The 20490-nt window shown below is 38.8% G+C and overlaps 1 protein-coding gene across 2 annotated transcripts in view; it reads left to right on the forward strand.

Annotated features, from left to right (window-relative positions):
• Nucleotides 1–3383: 3383 nt before the first annotated feature.
• Nucleotides 3384–20490, forward strand: part of LOC309487867 (lysyl oxidase homolog 4-like) — a 40676-nt gene continuing 23569 nt past the window's right edge. The window contains exons 1-4 of one of the 2 annotated variants that reach the window (XM_082155789.1): nt 3384–3506; nt 5286–5582; nt 8044–8576; nt 10552–10766. In XM_082155789.1, the coding sequence (XP_082011915.1) occupies nt 5336–5582; nt 8044–8576; nt 10552–10766 (995 nt within the window). In that variant the 5' untranslated portion in view covers nt 3384–3506; nt 5286–5335. Of the gene's footprint in view, nt 3507–5282; nt 5583–8043; nt 8577–10551; nt 10767–20490 lie in introns of both variants that reach the window. The other variant, XM_082155790.1, reaches the window with a different exon arrangement.

Below are 20490 nucleotides of genomic sequence, written 5' to 3' on the forward strand. Positions count from 1 at the left end.
TTGAGTCCAGTTTCTATTTATTGGACTGATTCTTCTAATCTATTCTAATATGTGACCCTGGACCACAAAACCAGTCGCATGTCGCACGGGTATATCTGTGGCAATAGCCAACAAGACATTGCATGGGTCAAAATTATAGATTTTTCTTCTATGCCAAAAATCATTAGGATATTAAGATCATGTTCCATGAAGATATTTGGTAAATTTTCTACCATAAATATATAAAACATGTATTTGTGTGAGTGAACATTATAAGCATAAGTAAACAGTCAGTAATAAAGTATAAACAAATAAACAATGAGCAGATCAAATAAACAATGAGCAGGTTTGCTGTCACTTTGGCTGCATTTACATTACATGGTTCAAGTGACCCAATTCCATTTTTCCGCTCCCATGTGGCACAGATCGGATATGACCACGAACGTGTGAGCAGGATAAAAGCACATGGATTCCGATATTCTCAGATCGGTTTAAGGCCTCATTCATACGTGGAAATAAATCTGATATGAATCGAATACATGCATTTGCGTCTGCCATGTAAGCGGACAGATCGGATATTCCCGCCAAAGCAAGTTATCGTCACTGAAAAAGCAACGATGAAGTCAAATCAGGTGGACACCAACCGTGATCCCATGACTCTTTTCAATGGCGCAATGCAGGAAATAGTCTCAACTCAATGTTGTGCTGACCTTTAAAGATGGTACGGAAAGCCAAAGCTTGTATTATCAATTCATCTGCGTCCATTGCAAATCGCGCTGTTTTATTTTATTTTTCTGCCTGAGCTTTTCCGGGTCAGTATGTCTACCTTTGGTTGTTTTGCCAAGTGTATACAGTGTAAATGCAGATATTGGATATGGGTCACTTTTAATGGTCATCAGAAAAATCAGCCAACAAATCTTAACTGGGCATCAAGACCTGCAGTGTAAATGCGGCCTTAAAGATCTCATGCATGAATCTAATAAATTGACACAAGCATTTTCTTTCTGGACTGTTTGCATTCACTTAAGAAACAACTGACTGTGTTTACGAGGATGCTCACCGAAGATAGAAGAACTCAGTTTGGTGTTTGGTTGAGAGAGAGTTCTCTTTTACATCGTCTTACACTTGAATGGTTTAAAATCACCACAAGACTTGTGCTATTTGTAAACTTTTCCACTAGTTCTTATTGTCGAGCCTTGCTAGCCCGCAAACAACAGGGTCTAAACACAGACAAAGGGACAATATGCTGATCTGAAAAAAACTGCTTTTGCTTCATAGACTTTCAGGCTGTCAGATTAAAGAAGGAGTTCATCAGTTGGTGTCTTCTTTGAAAGCCAATTCTTCATCTCTGAAAGAGCTGGATCTGCGGTATAATCTTGGAAACATCGGACAGGAAACTCTAAACCTGTGCTCACTGAGGTACTGTAGCATGACTTGAGTCCCAAATGGACTTAAACTATGCACTATGTACTTGTTTAGTGTATGAGTTTTATAAGGTTATGTTGTCATCCTGAGTATAATATTCATGTTTAAAAAAGTTATTGTATAACAGTGTGGTTCTACTCTTACCACTCTTCTCTGACTAGAACTGGAGGAGTCTGCGGTCACCAACCAGGACTCGACAAATGTGAGTTTAAACATGCTCATTAATGTTTTCAAATCACCATCAAGATTGAAGGCTAAAATTTGATATGTATTTGTAGATGCTGTAACGGCTTTACCGTTTTTAACACCTTTTCACATGTATTTGTGTGAGTGAATGCAGCACAATCGCCAACATAAATGAACAACTTTAAAGGAGATTTTCTCAATGTTTAGATTTTTTTGCAACTTCAGATTCCAGATTTTCAATAGTTGTCTCTCAGCCAAATATTGTCCTATCCTAACAAACCACACATCAGCGGAAAGTTTCGAAAAATTTACCCATGTGACTGGTTTTGTGGTCCAGGGTCACATATATTAATAATCCTATAGCAGTTTATGTGTGTTTGTATTGATTTAACTGTGTACTACTTTATATGCACTGATCTCTTCTTATCTTTGCAACAGCGTCAGATGTTACGAGGGTTTGAAGAAGTCCGTACGAGTCTTTCATTGGGTCGCGTTGGGTGGCGTCTGCAGACGTAGGCCTAGGTTGTTAAAACGGGCTGAGCCTCGTTTATTCTGCGGTGAAGCGTCACTGTAAACGAGTCACATTAAAAACACACAGCAGTGCTAAATAATGAGTGTATGAGTGCAGATCTGCAGTCACCAGTAGAGGACGCCACCGCTACCAACATAACCACTGTTCAAGACATCAAATGGAACAATCATTCATTTTAAGTGCTACTTATACAAATGACTTAAAGAAGAAAGGCTGGTTATTGCATCTGTGCCTGCATTAATAGTCTGCATCACTTTTAAGACCCTCTTGTCTGCGGTGACTTGTAAATGAGTCACTGAGTTTGAAGTGTGATGTCAGTCTGCTTCTGTTCCTCTATCACACACGTCTCGTGCCGTTACGAAAGGGTTTGAGATGGAAACATGTAGGACGTGATCCGAGATCATCTGCTCTTCGCTGGAGAGAAAGTGTGTTCATTTCTCTCTCACACACTCATTTTGGGTGTGGACGCGCGCCAGAGCTCCCAGTGTTCCCAGTGTTCAATCACAGCACACACACACTGAGCTGATGACACATCATAAACCCACACATATAGATCATAGATCGTGTTCTCAGGACGTTCAGAGACTCGCCGTCTGAGTCAACATGAACGTTTTGCTAACATTCTCATTAAGTTATGAAAACAGTATTTCTGAATGTACTTAAATACTTAAAAAAAACAAACATTTTATTAGATATGTGAACATTAAGGAAACGTCTCATTCTTCAAACATTATGGGAATGTTACTTTTTAATGTTCTCTGAACGTTCTGAAACAAGTCGCAACATTTAAAAAACATTAGATGAACGTCCAACTGAGATGTTTCAGGAAAACGTTCCATGAATGATGTATAAATAATGTTTTTGTGCTAATGTTTTGAGAACATTATTAAAGACCAGATAAGTTTGAGTGAACGTTCTGTTAATTTTACTGGAAGAACGTTTCTTCATAACTCTGAGAGAACATTAACTCAAGGTTGCTAGTGTGATGCCAATGTGTTTTTAGCATGTTCATATGTGTTTTCCCAGGTGTTTTCCAGGTGTGTTCTGCACCTTTACGTCTCTATGATCTTCTGACCTCCATCAATGTGTCTTCAGTAAGTGAAAAATATGTCAAAATTAATTCTGAAATGGAGCTGCATGTTGAGTTGAGGGAAGATTCAGAGTGAGTGTGTCTCTTTAAAAGTGCACTTTATGAAACGATTCAGTGGAAAAAAAAATCTCTTGACTTTACATAAACCAGAAGAAAAAAAGAGAAAGTGAGTGAGAGAGGGAGAGAGAGAGAGAGAGAAGCAGCTTGTGGTCAGAGGTTTAACTCTCTCTCTCCGTCTCACACACTCTCAGTCGTTCTCCTGCTCTCGTCCGCTCACACGGGCCGCTCGGACAGGTGAGTGTAAAGCCTCTCATTCCTCTAATGATCACAGGGATTCACAGATATGAGGTTCCTTATTTGATTGTGTGTGTTTGTCAGCTGGTTTCTCTGATACTTTTCTCTCATCTCTCGGTGTCTCTCAGTTTTTATTAGATTCACTATGATTAATAGTCTATTTGTGCATCAAAATCTCTCACTCTTTTTTAAGTTGAAGAGACAGTTCAGCCAAAGATTATGATTCTGTCAACATTCACTCTTTCCTCATGACTTTCTTTCTTCTGCTGAACACAAAGATAATTTGAAGAATATTGGGCATCAAGCAACATTGATGTCAATCAACTTTCAACGTATGAAAAAATAAATAAATAAATTAGACACGTCTCAACATCTTCTAAATGAAGACAGAAGGTTTTATCACTTTAATTCTCGATCTGCCGTGACCTTTAGAGTCGAAGCGCTGCAGTTCTCAGTGCTAATTATCAGTGTTTCAGTGGAATGTATGTGTGTGGGTTTATACGCCTGTGGTTTTGTTCTGGTTGCTGATATATAACACACAACACACATCTGTAAATGTGACGATGACGGCCTCTCAGACCACTAAAATACACACACATGCTGTGATTTCACATCAATGGCAATGATGCTCTTCCTCATTATTTCTGCCTTGTGTTCCAGTACAAACATTCCCAAATCAAGATTTACATGAGAAGTTACACTGACTTTTGATAATAGGTTTTGTTTTCTGATATACTGATCAAAATAAAGTGCTTGAAACAAGAAGAAATATCTGCCAACGGAGTCTTAAAATAAAATTAATTCAAAGGAAAAACAAGATTGTTTCAGATATTTAAACATACTTAATTTTTCAGTAACAAGACTGATTTTCTTGCATCTCCAGTAAATGTATGTCTGGTGCTCTTCGTCTGTCGGTCAAAAACTGAAATGTATTATTTTATTTCAATGAAATGAATATACTATATTTTAGTTCGATAATGTTTTTTATTTAATATTTTTTATTTTTAGGGGATTTTACGAAACAAAATTATATTTCCGCTGTTTTTATAATCCATTTATTCACTTTTTAGACCTGAAAAGTAAATTTCCATCTTAAACTGTGCTAAATCTTGAACGCTTTAGAGTGACAGAGTGAAGTTTGATCTCTTCAAAGACGACACTTGGCAGATTATTGCTGAAGTGAAAGAAGTTTTAAAAAGTGAACTTAAAAAAAGTTTTAAAAAATTTACGTTTATTGTAATGAAACATTTACTCTAAAACTGTGAGAAAATCAAAGCCATAAATCTAAACAAGTTGTGTTCCAAATTTGACCTTGATATCTCAATAAATGATCTCTCAGTGAGATGTTGTTCGGCCGCAGTACCAAACGCTTCCACTAGAGGAACTTCGTGTCCAATTCATTTCCAATGCGCTCATTTTTGACAGCGAGGAGCACAAGTGTGACTATTGTTTTCAGGACCATTAAACCTTTTCGAACCATGTCCTTTTTTTTTTTTGTGTGTGTGTGTTCACACAGCAAGTGGCAAAACCTTTACCAAGTTTCGTATCATTCCGATGAAGAAAAAAAATCTACAAATATTTTTTTTCTTTTCCGGAAGAGCGCCGAAGATCACCAGAGGGTTAAGGATGTTTAGATATTTGTGCTGGAAACCAAGACAAACACACTGAGGAAGAAGCTCATATTTCCAGTGTTTCTCAGATCCCCAGTGGAGCTGCACTCTTCACTTCTGGGTGCTGTATTTTATCTTCTCTGTGCTTTGGTTTAATTGCTGCTAGCAGGTCATTAGCTGGAGAAGGTTGGTTTCTGAACTCATCCGCTGGGATCCGAGATGCTCTTCCAGTTGCTGCTCCTCAGTGTCTTCGCCCCGCTCGGGCTCGCCGCTCCGGGAGTCCAGGTGCGTCTGGTGGGTGGCAGGAGCAAGTTTGAGGGTCGCGTGGAGGTGTTTTATAACGGCGAGTGGGGAACCGTGTGTGACGACGAGGTCAACATCAAACTGGCCAATGTGGTGTGTCGAGAACTGGGCTTTTCCCGGGGACTCACCTGGGCTCACAGCGCAAAGTTCGGCGAGGGTCGCGGTAAGATCAGAGTTCGAGTGACTTCTTTCATGTTCCTGTTCTTGTTGTGAATGATTCATCATTGCCAGGAAAAAAATCATTCGAATCAGGGTTTGAAATTAACTTTTTCACTCACCGGCCAATTTGGCTACTCAGAACTTCTACTAGCCAAAAAAAAAAAAAAAGAAAGAAAGAAATAAACCAGATAAACTACGTCACAGCTATATACAATTTGTATTTCATACTGTCACATGTCAGTGCATATTTGGACTTTCAGTTTGTGTTTTGATTGGTTCCGGTTTTCCTTTGTTCTTTTCCCACCACTCCTTTGTTTCTATGGTTACTATCATTATGAGTTAATTTGTCCCAGCTGTATATGATTAATTATCTCGTTTCTGTTTGCTATTTAAGATGCACCCTTTCCTTCAGTCTTTGTCCGATCTCCCTGTTGTGTTTATGTGTTGTCCCTGCCTGTCAGCTTGTTCCAGAGTACTGTTATTAAAGTTTGAGTTTGTATCTATAATCGGAGTCTTCAGTCTGTTCCTGAGGAAACCACAGTGTGACAGAAGATCGGACCAACCCAAATGGATGAACGGGTAATGTTCATCTCCGTGGCTCAGGAGAGCCACAACCTTTTAGAATTTTCAAGGGAATTCCTCTGGCTCGCCATTTCCAGCTCCCTCGAAAATAACACCCTGAGGACCCTGTTCCAGATCGTGGACTGTCCCGCACCCCACTAACCTCCCAGACACCACAGGGCTGGACCGGAGGGAAATCTTGATTTGGGGTCTGGAGAGCGTTGGGTCCATCTCAGAGTCCATTCCAGAGTCTTGTCCAAAGATGGTCGCCCTTCCAGAGCCCTCAGTCAAGATGGCCACCGCCACGCCAGAGCCCTCAGCTAAGATGGCCGCTGCTGCGTTTGACTCTCCTGTCCCTGTCCTCGTCCAGAGGAAGTGGATCTATTAGACTTCGACACTGAAATACCCTGTCTTCCTCCATCACATGTTTTATCTGTCTGCCTGGAACTATCTGTCAGTTCCAAATTCCCACCCAGCCTCCCTCTCCCACCTCCTCCCATCATTTCCTCATCCCCACCTCCGCTGCTTCCTAGTAGTCCCTCAGCCTACCCTCATTCTAACACCAGTGATGTGGGCTCGCCACGGGTCTGCCAGTCTCCAGCTCCATCATGGTCTGTGGATCCCCGATCTCCACCTCGGCCCGTCGGTCCATTAACTCCACCTTGGCTCTCATCTCCACCGTGGCCCATCAGTCCACCAGCTCCGCCTGGCTCCCTCGTCCCTCTGGCTTCGCATTGGTCGTTTGTTGACCTGCCCTCGCCTCAGGACTACACTCCTCTGGCTTTGCTTCGTCCCTCTGGCTCTGTTGGGCTCCTCACTCCCTCCAGCTCCACCATGGTCCTCTGTCGCTCCGGCTCCACCGTGGTCCTCTGACGCTCCAGCTCCACCATGGTCCTCTGTCGCTCCGGCTGCACCACGTCCCTCTGGATCCCCGCCTGCGCCGTGTTCGCCTGAGCCGTCTGCATCGCCATGTCCCTCCGGATTCTCAGCATCGCCTTGGCTTGTCGGCTCTCCTTCTACACCCTGGTCTCCTCTTCCACCTGCTCCATCAGTCGGCCCCCTGGAGTCCTCAGCCCTTTCTCCACCATGGCTCCTCCCTCTATCGGCTCACGAGCCGCCGGTTCCCTGAACTGATGCCACTGTCCTGGAGGCGTCCCGTTCTGCCACAGCTACGCCCTCGTCAGCCTCCAGGACGCCCACCCCTTTGGATGTTTTACGGCGCGAGGACGCACCTACCGCGAGGGCGGGGAAATGTCACGTGTTAGTGCATGTTTGTACTTTCAGTTTGTGTTTTGATTGGTTCCTGTTTTCCTTTGTTCTTTTCCTGCCACTCCTTCCTTTCTGTGGTTACTATCCATTCCAGCCATCTCCTCCCTTCCTCTTTCATCCTCATCCTTTTCAACAAAAACATATTTTAGGTGGACAGATCAATACAGTACAAAGAACATCCAAAAAATGTAGGATGTTTTAAATTAAAAATGTCTTTTCTGTTAACCAAATGTTTTTTAATCTTCACTTTTGCTTCAGTGCAAATGAACAAGCACGCCGTTATTTGTTGCGTAGTGACGTGTGTGTTCAAGCCAGATATGAGCAGATTTTACGCAATATGGTGTATTTAATATATCATAATGACTCACGATTTGAGTATTTGCGCTAAATCTGCGCAGATTTGGTTTACACGAACTTCCCCAGCAAAGTGAGTAAACATAAGTAACCCGCCAAATTGGCTAGTGATTTGACAGCGTTAACCACCACAGTTGATTTTTACGTGGGTTGGCGGGTGATCATTTCAAACCCTGATTATAATGTAATAGAACGGATTGAACTGACCTGAATAATGACACTATTGTCTTCTGTATAGCTTATATTGCTGTCAGTGTTTGAGTGGCTCTCCGTCTGTTCAGGTCCGATCTGGCTGGATAATGTCTTGTGTTCGGGCAGCGAGAGCTCACTGTTGGACTGTCGGTCTAACGGTTGGGGTGTGACCGACTGCACTCACGCTGAAGATCTGGGCGTCATTTGCAGTCCGGACCGTCCCAACCAGGGTCACATCCCACGTTACCAAGAATCAAGTCCAGCTTCTCCACCTCAGCCCTCCAGCCTGCTCTCGAACGCTCCCGCCAGCTCACCCGCCAGTTCACCCCGCCAGCGTGGCCACGAGATCGGGCTCCAACGCAGCAGCCAGGGCCCGTCCTCTCCTCAGATCCACGGACACCAGATTCAGCTGCGCAGGAACGGGCTCGAGAGTGCCGCTAACGGCCTGCCGCGCGGACACCAGTTGCCAGACTTCCTGCGCAGCCGGGCCTCGTTCAGACGCACACAGGAAGTGACACGCGGTCAGAACACCAGACTTCCTGAGAGACCAGAGCCGGTTCACAGTCCTGAGCCGGAGCACAGTAACAGGATGGATCTTGACTTCACTAACACAGACGAGCAGGTCAGAACTCATCCTTCCCTCGGGTCATTTTGACCCGGAATTTTTTTTTAAATTGAGTGTTCATCAGAGGGGTCCAAGACCTCAGGACTTTTGTCGCACTTGAACCACGAATACACAAAAAAAGTTGACTGGATTCAAGGAGTTTTGTGGTTGAAATTTAAAAAAGTAACAAATACTTCTCTCGCGGGTCAATTTGACCCCCTTAGGAATGAATGGAATGAGAGGAATGCTTCAGTACACAGAAAAACCTAAAAATGCTAAAACTTTACCAAAAAATTATTTTATAATGTCTACATGTGTATCTGAATGCATCCTGAAAAGAACTGACTTTAGGACCCAGCGGAAATAGTCATGAAATATCATGTTATATATTTTTTTTCCACAAGAGGTCGGCAAAGACACCCAATGTAAGATATATTGAGCTGAAATGAAAGGGTTATGCATGAAATTGTGAGTTATTTTGAATTTAAATTGAAAAAATGTGAGGAATGTGCTAAAATTACTATTTATTATTAATTGATCAAATCTAGTAATTTAAATGTAAATAAAAAATGTAATAATAAAAATCTCCACAAAAAAAAAAATGCATTAAGAAATAGAAAAAATATTATCAAAATGAAATAAAATAAGCTTTCTAAAAAAAAAAAAATTAAAAAAGAAAAGTATAATTTAAGGGCTTCGGGTCATTTTGACCCGTGAGGGAAGGATGAGGGTTACTGTTTCTGAAAGAGTCTCTTCTGCTCACCAAAATACATTTAATACTTAAAGGTCCCATGACATGAAATGTCCACTTTCTGAGGTTTTTTAACATTAATATGAGTTCCCCTTGCCTGTATATGGTCCCCAAGTTTCAAAAAATTTTAATCGGTGTAAATCGAGCTTTTGCTATCTTTCTCTGCCTTTGAGAAAATGGAAGCTCAACCGGGCTGATCTTGAATCTCCTCCTTATGACGTCATAAGGAGAAATGTTACCTCCCCTTTCTCTGCTTTGCCCGCCCAGAGAATATTTCTCGCCTATGAGAAAATGAGCTAGGAAGTAGAACGCGCGCGCGCGATTTTAGTTTGTCCACGAGAGATATCATGGCTTTTGAGCGAGCGAAGCATAATAATTGCTCAATAATTGGATGTACAAATGAACATCGAATGGTCAATACAGAGCTGGGCTTGCTGAACGTCGGACAAGTAAGTCAACAAATTATATATAAGTGTGTTGCTTTACTGTTTATGGTTACCTAGCTTCTTACACGTAGAATGTGGCTGTCACATTAGCTATGCAGCTATGCAGTTACTTGCGCTAATGTAAAGGTAGACAGCATCAAGTTACACATACTGTAACGCGAGTGTTGTACATTTCTTTGTTATTTGGATAACCGTTTTCCTGTTGGTTATATGGCGCGCGCGATATCCGCATTTCAAGATTGCAGAGCTTGATGTAATTGTAATAAGATATATTACAGACGTTACAGATCTCTCATGAAAAGGCAACAGTAGGTTAGCGTTAGCTACATGATGATAACTGTAAACCATCCGAATAAAGTACCGTATCGGAAACGTCCTGCTGGAGCCGCTGAGTTGCAACTTCTTCATCCGTTGCTTCTCCATCTGGATCAGATTCTGGGTCAAACTGAAATGCTTGATCGACTGCGTGTCTTCGTGCCATTGCAATATATCCAACGTAAACATGCACGCCACGGTACCGTTGCGCAAGATGGTCAAGGCCACACCCACCCTCCACCTTGCGCCGCATTTCTCCTCCTCATTAGTATTTAAAGCTACAGACACCGAAACGGCCCGTCTGAAGGAAGCTCATTCTGGGACTGGCTTGTAGTGGCTATAATTCTGCACCAAGGCTGAATTTTTGGAAAGAGATTTCAGATACAGTACTAGGGACCACTAAGGACTATATTAAAGCCTACAAAAAGTAGCATGTCATGGGACCTTTAAAAAAAAATTAACAAATCTGTTTCTCTCTCAGTTCACTGCATCGGTCCAGCTGGAGGAAGTACGTCTCCGGCCCGTTCTCGCCGCCACACGAAACTCTGCCATGGTAACAGAGGGTGTGGTGGAGGTGAAGCATGCTGGGAAATGGAGGCAGGTGTGTGAGTGGGGCTGGGACCAGAGCAGCAGTCGTGTGGCGTGTGGCATGCTGGGATTCCCTTCAGCAGGACAGCAGGACACACGCGTGTATCGGTGAGTATGTCATGAACTGCCGTGTTCTGATGATTCATTTTCTGATTTATATTCTGATGATTTGTGTTCTGATCAGTGTTGTTTTTGGCAGCCCTTTTAGTTTTAGTCTTAGTCTTAGTCTTTTGGACGAAAAATGCTTTTTAGTTTTAGTCACATTTTAGTCACTTATAAACTTGATAGTTTTAGTCAAGTTTTAGTCGACGAAAACGCAAAAAGGTTTTAGTGAAGTTTTAGTCAGTTTTAGTAAAAAAAAAAAAAGTAGTCTTTAACAAATTAATTTAGGTTAAAAAGTATTGGAAATGGGCTTAGGTTTGACAGGTTGTAGCAAGTGTTGCAATTCATAAAACAACAGTTAACCTTAAAACCTTTGCATAATAAACTAGACTTTCTCATTGATGGAGATGCAGTGCTGCCAAGCTGTAGGCTACTTCATTGTCAGAAACCTTTTATCCCCATATTTCAAGTTATATTTTTTCCATGAATTGATGCTCTTCTAAAATTTCAGCACATTGGCTATTTTCACTAGTAATTACAGTAATAAAGGAATGGTTTACAGTTTAAACAGCAAAAAACTTTGAGCTACTACAACATTACACACAGATAAAGTGGTAACAGTGGAATCACTGTTTTACTAAAAAAAAGCCAGGAATAAAAACATTCTTACTTTGGCAATTGTGGCTTTATTATATAATCTAAGTTATATAATAATTTATGTTATAATCTAAGTTATATAATAATTATATATTACTTTACAAGTACCAATTATCCCACTAAACTAATGCGGTCTCTCTCGCGTCTCTCTGTCTCTCTAAACGGTCTCTCTCGCGTACACTCTGGGCCCTATTTTAACGATCTGAAACGCAAGTGTCAAGCGCAAAGCGCAAGTAACTTTGTGGGCGGGTCTCGGCGCTGTTGCTATTTTCCTGGCGGGATAAATGACTCTTGCGCCAGGCGCAAATCTAAAATGGGTTGGTCTGAAGTAGCTTCATTATTCATAGGTGTGGTTTGGGCGTAACGTGAAATAAACCAATCAGAGCGTCATCTCACATTCCCTTTAAGAGCAGACGCGCTTTTTCCATAGCGGATTGCTATTGTAACGGCGGATTTGCCAGGCGCGCGCCAGGAGCGGTTCACAGCCGAGGAGACCGACGTATGTGTAAGCTAGATGTATGCTTTTATAATAAATTGTCTATCTATCTATCTATCTATCGTAATAATGTATGATTTGCAAAAATGAAAACTGCTGCTTCTGTGTAGATGAGAGAATCAAAGTGCACGTTGTGCACACGCTACATTGATTATGGCCAAGCATGCGCCCTTAAAATAGCATATGAATAACATGCGCAACGCACCACTGACTTTAAACTATTTTTTCCTGGTTAGTGGCGCAATTGTTTTCTAAACCTGCAAAATAGCATGAAGGAACGTTTGCGCCGGAACACGCCTCCTCTTTGCACTGATCCGCCCAGGGAGCGCAAGTGTATTTCCTAACTTACCGACGTGCTTCTGTGGAGGGAAAAGTCCGCTTTGCGCGGGTGCAAAATAGGAATGATACATGCGTCGGTGTACAAAGTCACTTGCGCTGGGTGCAAGATAGGGCCCTCGGTCTCTCTCGCGCGCAGACACACTCGGTCTCTCTCGCGCACACTCGGTCTCTCTCGCGCGCAGACACACTCGGTCTCTCTCGCGCACTTTCGGTCTCTCTCGCGCAGTTCGTTTCACTTTTGTCCAGTCCGGCGCCTCATATCGAAGATGTGTGGCGAGTGACTAGCCGCAGCCGCAGGTGTGTTGTTGTTGTGTGGAATCTGGTGCGCGGCATGGCGGCAGCCGGGTGGTGGGCGTACCCAAAACAAGGATAGGAAGCGGCAGCATTGCTGATACTTTTTTTTTTTTAGCTCAAAACAGACAGATTTCACGCAAATTAGGCAGAAATGACATGCATTGTGAACGTCAGACTTATAATCATTTTCGTTCCGTCTCGTCTCGTCAACGAAAACTCGAAAACATCTCGTCATGTTTTAGTCACATTAGAGCCATTTTTAGCTAGTCATCGTCGCGTTATCGTCATAAAAAAATCATTTCGTTATCGTCATCGTTGACGAAAACAACATTGGTTCTGATGATTTGTGTTCTGATGATTTGTGTTCTGATGATTCGTGTTCTGATGATTTGTGTTCTAATGATTCGTGTTCTGATGATTCGTGTGCTGATTCATGTGCGGAATCGTGTTCTGATGATTCGTGTGTGGATTCGTGTTCTGATGATTCGTGTTCTGATGATTCGTGTTCTGATGATTCGTGTTCTGATGATTCGTGTTCTGATGATTCGTGTGCTGATTCATGTGCGGAATCGTGTTCTGATGATTCGTGTGTTGATTCATGTTCTGATTTGTGTGCGGATTCGTGTTCTGATGATTCGTGTTCTGATGATTCGTGTTCTGATGATTCGTGTGTTGATTCATGTTCTGATGATTCGTGTTCTGATTCTTGTGCTGATTCGTGTGCTGATTCGTTTTCTGATTCGTGTTCTTATGATTCGTGTTCTGATTCGTGTTCTTATGATTCATGTTCTGATTCGTTTGCTGATTCGTTTTCTGATGATTTGTGTTCTGATTCATGTGCTGATTCATGTTCTGATGATTTGTGTGTAGATTTGTGTTCTGATTCGTGTGCTGATTCATGTGCTGATTCATGTTCTGATGATTTGTGTGCTGATTTGTGTGCTGATTCATGTGCTGATTAGTGTTCATGACCTCATTGATTGCGTTTGTTTAATTGACTTCACGAACATGCTGTGAGCAAAAATTTGACTTACTAGTGAGACTAGTCTCCAGTTTTTACAACTTGGCCTAATCTAGACTAATCTAAAAAAACAGGTTCAAAGGATTATTCTGTTACTATAACTTTAACATGGATGATCCGACTTGGTCAGTGGTTGGTTTAGGCAGTTGATGAACTGAACTAGCAGATGATCCAGACTTGGACATGATCCAGCAGCTGAACACCAACACCAGTGTGACCATCTTAGACCGCCTGAACATCACTGTTGTCTTAAATCACCGACCCTCGCTGAGAACGGCTGACTTCTGTTTGCTTCATCAGCGTCAGTGTGAGACTTCAGGCTCCTGTTGTTCCGCTGCTCCTCTTTACTCTGCGTTTCTAAACGTGACTGGAGAAAATAACCCTTCCATCATGAGACTCTTAAATATTCCATAGACTGTGTGATTAATGTCAGATTCAGGAATAGCAGCATGTGCTAAAACGAGCTTGTCCTCTAATCGCATGTAATTACGTGATTCCAGTGGAAAAACATCAGCTGCGTCTCGTCTGTCTCCTGGCTTCTCTCTAGCGGGATCCCAGAATATCCCAATATATCCCAATATATCCCAGAATATCCCAGAATATCCCAGAATATCACAGAATATCACAGAATATCACAGAATATCTCACAGAATATTTCAGAATATCTCAAAATATCATATAATATCACAGAATATCTCAGAATATCTCAAAATATCTCACAGAATATCTCAGAATATCTCAAAATATCATATATCACAGAATATCTCAGAATATCCCAGAATATCTCAAAATATAATATAATATCACAGAATATCTCAAAATATCTCACAGAATATCTCAGAATATCTCAAAATATCATAGAATATCACAAATATCTCAGAATATCTCAAAATATCATAGAATATCACAGAATATCTCAAAATATCTCACAGAATATCTCAGAATATCTCAGAATATCATATAATATCACAGAATATCTCAGAATATCTCAAAATATCTCTCAGAATATCTCAGAATATCTCAGAATATCTCAAAATATCTCAAAATATCATATAATATCTCAGAATATCTCAGAATATCTCATGAATATCACAGAATATCATATAATATCTCAGAATATCTCAAAATATCATATAATATCACAGAATATCTCAGAATATCTCAAAATATCACAGAATATCACAGAATATCATATAATATCTCAGAATATCACATAATATCATATAATATCTCAGAATATCACAGAATATCTCGGAATATCTCAAAATATCATATAATATCACAGAATATCTCACAGAATATCTCAGAATATCTCAAAATATCATATAATATCACAGAATATCTCAGAATATCATATAATATCACAGAATATCTCAGAATATCACAGAATATCTCAAAATATCTCACAGAATATCTCAGAATATCTCAAAATATCATATAATATCTCAGAATATCTCAGAATATCTCAGAATATCTCAGAATATCACAGAATATCTCAAAATATCTCAGAATATCTCACAGAATATCACAGAATATCTCAAAATATCATATCACAGAATATCTCAGAATATCTCACAGAATATCTCAGAATATCACAGAATATCTCAAAATATAATAAAATATCACAGAATATCTCAAAATATCTCACAGAATATCTCAGAATATCTCAAAATATCATAGAATATCACAAATATCTCAGAATATCTCAAAATATCATAGAATATCACAGAATATCTCAAAATATCTCACAGAATATCTCAGAATATCTCAGAATATCATATAATATCACAGAATATCTCAGAATATCTCAAAATATCTCTCAGAATATCTCAGAATATCTCAGAATATCTCAAAATATCATATAATATCTCAGAATATCTCAGAATATCTCACAGAATATCACAGAATATCATATAATATCTCAGAATATCTCAAAATATCATATAATATCACAGAATATCTCAGAATATCTCAAAATATCACAGAATATCACAGAATATCATATAATATCTCAGAATATCACATAATATCATATAATATCTCAGAATATCACAGAATATCTCGGAATATCTCAAAATATCATATAATATCACAGAATATCTCACAGAATATCTCAGAATATCTCAAAATATCATATAATATCACAGAATATCTCAGAATATCATATAATATCACAGAATATCTCAGAATATCACAGAATATCTCAAAATATCTCACAGAATATCTCAGAATATCTCAAAATATCATATAATATCTCAGAATATCTCAGAATATCACAGAATATCTCAAAATATCTCAGAATATCTCACAGAATATCACAGAATATCTCAAAATATCATATCACAGAATATCTCAGAATATCTCACAGAATATCTCAGAATATCACAGAATATCTCAAAATATCTCACAGAATATCTCAAAATATCATATAATATCACAGAATATCTCAGAATATCTCAGAATATCTCAAAATATCATATAATATCTCAGAATATCTCAGAATATCTCACAGAATATCACAGAATATCATATAATATCTCAGAATATCTCAAAATATCATATAATATCACAGAATATCTCAGAATATCTCAAAATATCACAGAATATCACAGAATATCATATAATATCTCAGAATATCACATAATATCATATGATATCTCAGAATATCACAGAATATCTCGGAATATCTCAAAATATCATATAATATCACAGAATATCTCACAGAATATCTCAGAATATCTCAGAATATCTCAAAATATCATATAATATCACAGAATATCTCAGAATATCATATAATATCACAGAATATCTCAGAATATCACAGAATATCTCAAAATATCTCACAGAATATCTCAGAATATCTCAAAATATCATATAATATCTCAGAATATCTCAGAATATCACAGAATATCTCAAAATATCATATAATATCTCAGAATATCTCAGAATATCACAGAATATCTCAAAATATCTCAGAATATCTCACAGAATATCACAGAATATCTCAAAATATCATATCACAGAATATCTCAGAATATCTCACAGAATATCTCAGAATATCACAGAATATCTCAAAATATCTCACAGAATATCTCAAAATATCATATAATATCACAGAATATCTCAGAATATCTCAGAATATCTCAAAATATCATATAATATCACAGAATATCTCAGAATATCATATAATATCACAGAATATCTCAGAATATCACAGAATATCTCAAAATATCTCACAGAATATCTCAGAATATCTCAAAATATCATATAATATCTCAGAATATCTCAGAATATCTCAGAATATCACAGAATATCACAGAATATCTCAAAATATCTCACAGAATATCTCAGAATATCTCACAGAATATCACAGAATATCTCAAAATATCATATCACAGAATATCTCAGAATATCTCAGAATATCACAGAATATCTCAAAATATCTCACAGAAAATCTCAGAATATCTCAAAATATCATATAATATCACAGAATATCTCAGAATATCTCAAAATATCTCACAAAATATCTCAGAATATCTCAAAATATCATATAATATCACAGAATATCTCAGAATATCTCAAAATATCTCACAGAATATCTCAAAATATCATATAATATCACAGAATATCTCAGAATATCACAGAATATCTCAAAATATCATATATCTCAGAATATCTCAAAATATCATATAATATCACAGAATATCTCAGAATATCTCAAAATATCTCAGAATATCACAGAATATCATATAATATCTCAGAATATCTCAGAATATCTCAAAATATCTCACAAAATATCTCAGAATATCTCAAAATATCATATAATATCACAGAATATCTCAGAATATCTCAAAATATCTCACAGAATATCTCAAAATATCATATAATATCACAGAATATCTCAGAATATCACAGAATATCTCAAAATATCATATATCTCAGAATATCTCAAAATATCATATAATATCACAGAATATCTCAGAATATCTCAAAATATCTCAGAATATCACAGAATATCATATATCTCTGAATATCACAGAATATCTCAAAATATCATATAATATCACAGAATATCTCAGAATATCTCAAAATATCTCACAGAATATCTCAGAATATCTCAAAATATCAGAATATCACAGAATATCTCAGAATATCACAGAATATCTCAAAATATCTCACAGAATATCTCAGAATATCTCAAAATATCATATAATATCACAGAATATCTCAGAATATCTCAGAATATCTCAGAATATCACAGAATATCTCAGAATATCACAGAATATCACAGAATATCTCAGAATATCTCAGCGAACAGGGAACGTTCTGTCAAGTTATGAACAAACGTTCTTCCAGTGACGTTCATAGAGCGTTCGTTAATAGAGCGTTCGTTAATACAGCTTCTGTTTGAAGAACGATACAATGTTAATGTTTCCTTAAACGTTCACATAACCAAGAAAAAAGTTTTTAAAAACTGAAACGTTCAAAGGACATACATTAATAAAGTTTTCATAACTTTTGTTAACCATAATAATTTATTATTATTATATTGTTTAAATTAATACATGTTTAGCTAACTGTGATTAGTATATGTACATTTCTGAAATGCATAACTTAGACAGTCTCCTCTGATAACAGATCACTGTAAACTGTAATGTGGACTCATGCGTTTTCCGTAAAGCTGTTGTGAAACGATGTGTATTATGAAAAGCGCTGTACAAATAAATGTGAATTGAATTGAATTAATAGAAATGTATGCAAAACGTTCTCCAAGTGTATTTTTGTAGTGTCTCCTGCCTTCCTCTTGCTGTAGAGTAAACTCAACACGATCTCTAAAGCCACAGAGTCTGAGCTGTAAATAACCTGAGAAACACAGGCTTGCTCAGTCTTTACACAAACCTCAGTGTGTTTTTCTGGCACTTCTGTCCTGCGCTTCAGCTTCTGTCTCGAGTCGAGTCAGCTGTATTTATACTGCGCTTTTTACAATACAGATTTACAGAGATAACAGGAAAATAATGCAACAAAGTTTGTTCCCAGAAGAAAATAGCGTCACAGTCCAGCTTCAGTAAGTTCAGTGATGCTTCATTTCTGTTGTAAGAAAGTTATTAATTTAGTTAATATACAGCCACTCTCAGTCCAGTTCTCATATCTGATCAACTTTCTCTCATCAGCGCGTGTGTTTTCACTGAAATCAGCCGCTTCTGTTCTTCTTCCTGAGCGCAGTCATAACACTCAGCACGTGCCGAGGAATATCCTGATGTTGAGAGGAAGCGTGTCGGGATCTGCCCTGTAATGACTGACTGATTAAACACATGAACCGTCGTCTTCATCAGCGACGAGAACGAACCCAGAGACCTTCCGTCTCAACACTCAGAGGAACGCCTCTGGACCCGAGCTGGATCATGTGCACCGTCTCTACTCTAATGAACTAACAAATATCTTTTACACTGTTAAAAATAAAGGGTTTTTGCAGTGATACCACAGAGCCTTCCAGTCTTCAGTTCCTAAAAGAAACTAATAATCTAAAGATTTTCCACTATAAAGAAGCTTTTGTGGACTGGAAAGATTCATGGATGTTAAAGGCTCTTCATGGAAACATCGATGTCAATAATAAAGGAGCTTTATTTTAGAGACTGTGACCGTTTCAGTGCAGAATACAAATACAAAAAATCAAACAATTATTAAATCAAGAGACGTTTACAGGAGATGCAAAATCGATGCCTTCTTAGAAACTTGAGTTTGTGCTTAAAACGAACAAATATCTTCCAGTGGGGTCAGTAAAATAACTTCGCTTTCCCTTTGAATTAAAAGTATAGTTCTAACCCTGACAGATATTAGTTCTTATTTTGCTTCTTATATCTTTCGTATCCTGAGAGTGTTGATATGCTGGTTGCACTGGAGTGGAAACGAGACAAAATCCTGAGGAAGAAAGTGCTAGTCTGCCGTGTGGAAGTGAGGATTGTTCTGTAAAGAACTGTAATTTATTCCTGGTTTAGTCTCTGAGGGTCTGACTATATTAAACCGAAGCCGCAGTGATTCTGAGTGATGTTTAATAGCCGGGTTTGCTCATGTTGCCGGACTCCACCCGCCTCATCCCGCCTCATCCCGCTCCTGCTGAAACACTCTCTCTCTCGCTGGGAGAAAAGCACCTCTGGAGAAACTCTCTCTGCTTCAGACGCTGGTTAAATGTGTTTTCGTTTCAGGGCATGAAAGCAATTAAATCTTATCGTTGGATCTTTATATTTAAACATCATAATTTACGGCTCCAGTTTGACACGAACGCACCGAATTGCCAGTTTGATTCTCTGAGGAGGAACTTTAATAGAAGGATGTTTGCTTTTGATGACGAGAATCCCAGTGTTTTGCACAGAACAGGTTGTTAACGTGATTCTCTCTGTAGGAAAGATGATTGTCCAGTTTAAGAAGCGTCTGTGAATGTTGATTTGCGTCTGATGTTATAAATGTTCTTCAGAGATCTGTGGAAGAGAAGATCTGAACACTGATGATGCGGTTCGGGTTAATGTCTCTTACACACACAATCCTCACTTGTCACACAATTTCTGAAACCTGACACTCGAACAACAGAAACATACACACACAAATCTGCAAAAACACACACTAATTCTCGGCCTTCGACTCAGTTTTCAATTTCATAAAACACTTTTTGCAAACCACAACACACACACACACACACACACACACACACACACACACACACACACACACACACACACACACACACACACACACACACACACACACACACACACACACACACACACACACACTCATCGCTTTACTGAACGCCAGCCAATCATGGCTTTAGAATAGGCCTATAAACAGGTCAAAGGTCGAGTTATAGGTTTGTCGGACTGTGTAAAACTGTATTCACAACCACAAACGCTTACAGTAAAACAGTTAAT

This window comes from Leuciscus leuciscus (genome assembly GCF_965113295.1).
Source record: "Leuciscus leuciscus genome assembly, chromosome: 23".
Classification (NCBI taxonomy): domain Eukaryota; kingdom Metazoa; phylum Chordata; class Actinopteri; order Cypriniformes; family Leuciscidae; genus Leuciscus; species Leuciscus leuciscus.